Source organism: Pterocles gutturalis, unplaced genomic scaffold (genome assembly GCF_000699245.1).
Source record: "Pterocles gutturalis isolate BGI_N339 unplaced genomic scaffold, ASM69924v1 scaffold15348, whole genome shotgun sequence".
Classification (NCBI taxonomy): Eukaryota; Metazoa; Chordata; class Aves; order Pterocliformes; family Pteroclidae; genus Pterocles; species Pterocles gutturalis.
The window spans coordinates 1-2,342 of record NW_010120731.1 but is presented as its reverse complement, the minus strand read 5'-3'; the positions used below and the strand labels follow the sequence as shown (position 1 = coordinate 2,342).

At 60.5% G+C, this 2,342-nt stretch overlaps 1 protein-coding gene across 1 annotated transcript in view; it reads left to right on the top strand.

Moving 5' to 3' along the window:
• Positions 1-2,339, top strand: part of LOC104464333 (deoxyribodipyrimidine photo-lyase-like) — a gene marked incomplete at both ends in the record, with an annotated part of 2,949 nt that extends 610 nt beyond the window's left edge. The window contains 6 exons of the mRNA XM_010077004.1: positions 133-315; positions 783-941; positions 1,266-1,464; positions 1,554-1,706; positions 1,973-2,094; positions 2,187-2,339. Coding sequence (XP_010075306.1) covers positions 133-315; positions 783-941; positions 1,266-1,464; positions 1,554-1,706; positions 1,973-2,094; positions 2,187-2,339 — 969 coding nt within the window. The remainder of the gene's footprint in view (positions 1-132; positions 316-782; positions 942-1,265; positions 1,465-1,553; positions 1,707-1,972; positions 2,095-2,186) is intronic.
• Between the last annotated feature and the right edge of the window lie 3 nt (positions 2,340-2,342).

Genomic DNA, 2,342 nt, shown 5'->3' with positions numbered 1-2,342 from the left:
GGGGATGCCAGCGCTGGGTGGGACAGGGATCCCAGGGAAGGGGGGAAGCAGATCAATCCCTTCAGCGGGTGGTGGTGGGATGGGGTCTGCAGGGGTGCACACCATCCCATAGCCCTTTCCCTCTCGCTGCAGGAGTGTGCGGAGCTGAACATCTCCTTCCACTTGCTGCTGGGCTACGCCAAGGATGTGCTGCCTGCATTTGTGGTGGAGCACGGCGTGGGTGGGCTAGTGACAGACTTCTGCCCCCTCCGCCTGCCCCGGCAGTGGGTGGAGGATGTCAAGGAGCGGTTGCCAGAGGATGTGCCATTTGCTCAGGTGGGTGCCCGCACTTTGGGAGGGGAAAACTGTGTGGTGAGATGTGGGAGAACCTTGTCTCCTGTGTTTTGTGCCTGCAGAGGTGTGCTGGAGTGACCTGAGAAGGGAGGGTGAGGACATCTGTCCTGGGTCTCCCCAGCCCACCCACTAGCTTGCTGGGTGCTGCGCAGCTAAAGACAGCCTGGGAGGATAATTTCAAGCTCAACCACCTCTATGAAACAGCTGTGACTGCAGGGAGTGCAAATTGTCCCAATGTGCAAAGGAAAGCAGCATCCCAGAGCTATGGCCCTGTCCTCTCTCAGATCACTGCAGTCCTGTTATCTGCTCACCTACCCCCACATCTGTGCTCAAGCTTTACCTGAGCAAGTGGGAAATAAGCCCATTCTGTCAGAAAATGGGGTGTGCATCATGCATTGGGACCATTGGCTTCTCCTGCTCACACCCTCTTCCACGGCTTTGCTCCCCAGGTTGATGCCCACAACATTGTGCCCTGCTGGGTGGCCTCCCCCAAGCAGGAGTACACCGCCTGGACCATCCGCGGCAAGATCCACGCTCAGCTCCCCGAGTTCCTCACCGAGTTCCCTCCCATCATTTGTCACCCGTATCCCCCATCCTGCCCAGCAGAGGTACCAGCAGAAGGCACCTCCGCACCCTCCTCACGTCCTGGGGAGTTTGAGAGCTGCTTTGCGATCCTGGGAGAGGATGGCAGGGGATGGGGATGGTGACCTGCCTGAGGTCACATAGAGGTGGCGTGGAGATGGGGATGCCTCAGGGAAGGGTGGTTCCCACCTCATTCATTAATTTCCCACATTTCTGGCCATGCAGGGCTGGGTAAGGGGAGAAGGTTGGCATGATCTGGGGACTTGGTGGCTGGGGACATCCAGGGGACATAACACTCTGGGCAGCCCTGGCATCTCCGAATGCACTCATGCTGCTTGGTTGCCACCCAGCCCATCACCTGGGAGGCCTGTTACTCCAGCTTGCAGGTGGACCGCACCGTGAAGGAGGTGGAGTGGGCGACCCCCGGCACGGCTGCGGGGATGGCTGTGCTGCAGTCCTTCATCGCAGAGCGGCTGAAATACTTCGGCTCCCACCGGAACGACCCCAACAAGGCGGCACTCAGCAACCTGTCCCCGTGGTTCCACTTCGGTGAGTGTCCCAAGCTTCCCACCCTGCAGCAGGACCGAGCATGGAGGCTCAGACCAGCAGCCCAACTTGCTCGCTCCCTGTGTCCCCAGGCCAGGTTTCCACCCAACGAGCCATCCTGGAGGTGCAGAAACACCGGGACAAGTACAAGGAGTCAGTGGACACGTTCGTGGAGGAGGCTGTGGTGCGGCGGGAGCTGGCTGAAAACTTTTGCTACTACAACGAGAACTATGACAGCGTGCAAGGTAGCATCCCGGGGCAGGTGGGCAACGCTGGGGGCCAGGCTGGCACCCAACTGGTCACCCCAACTTGTCAATCCTCTTTCTGGGCTGTGGGGGCACTAATGTGCTGTCATTTGGTAGCTTCTGGAGGTAGGACAGGAGGTGGTGGATGCTCTCTTCAAGGCTGGTGCCTCCAGGGCACGGTGCCCAGAGCAGCCCCACTCCCCATCCCTCCCTGGGGCCCCGCAGGAGCGGGTGGCTCAGCGTTGCTCCTTGTCCCTTGCTCACAGGTGCCTACAGCTGGGCACAAACCACCCTGAAGCTCCACGCCAAGGACAAGAGGCCTTTTCTCTACACGCTGGAGGAGCTGGAGCAGGGGACCACGCATGACCCTCTCTGGAATGCCGCCCAGGTAGCGTCCCGTGTCTCCCCTCTGAGCCTTTTCCTGGGGGGCAGAGGGGAGCTGGCAGTGACCGACCCCTGCGCCTGTCCCTTTACCCCCAGCTCCAAATGGTCCAGGAGGGCAAGATGCACGGCTTCCTGCGGATGTACTGGGCCAAGAAGATCCTGGAGTGGACCCACTCCCCTGAGGAAGCCCTGCGCTTTGCCATCTACCTCAATGACCGCTACGAGCTGGACGGGGGGGACCCCAACGGTTAC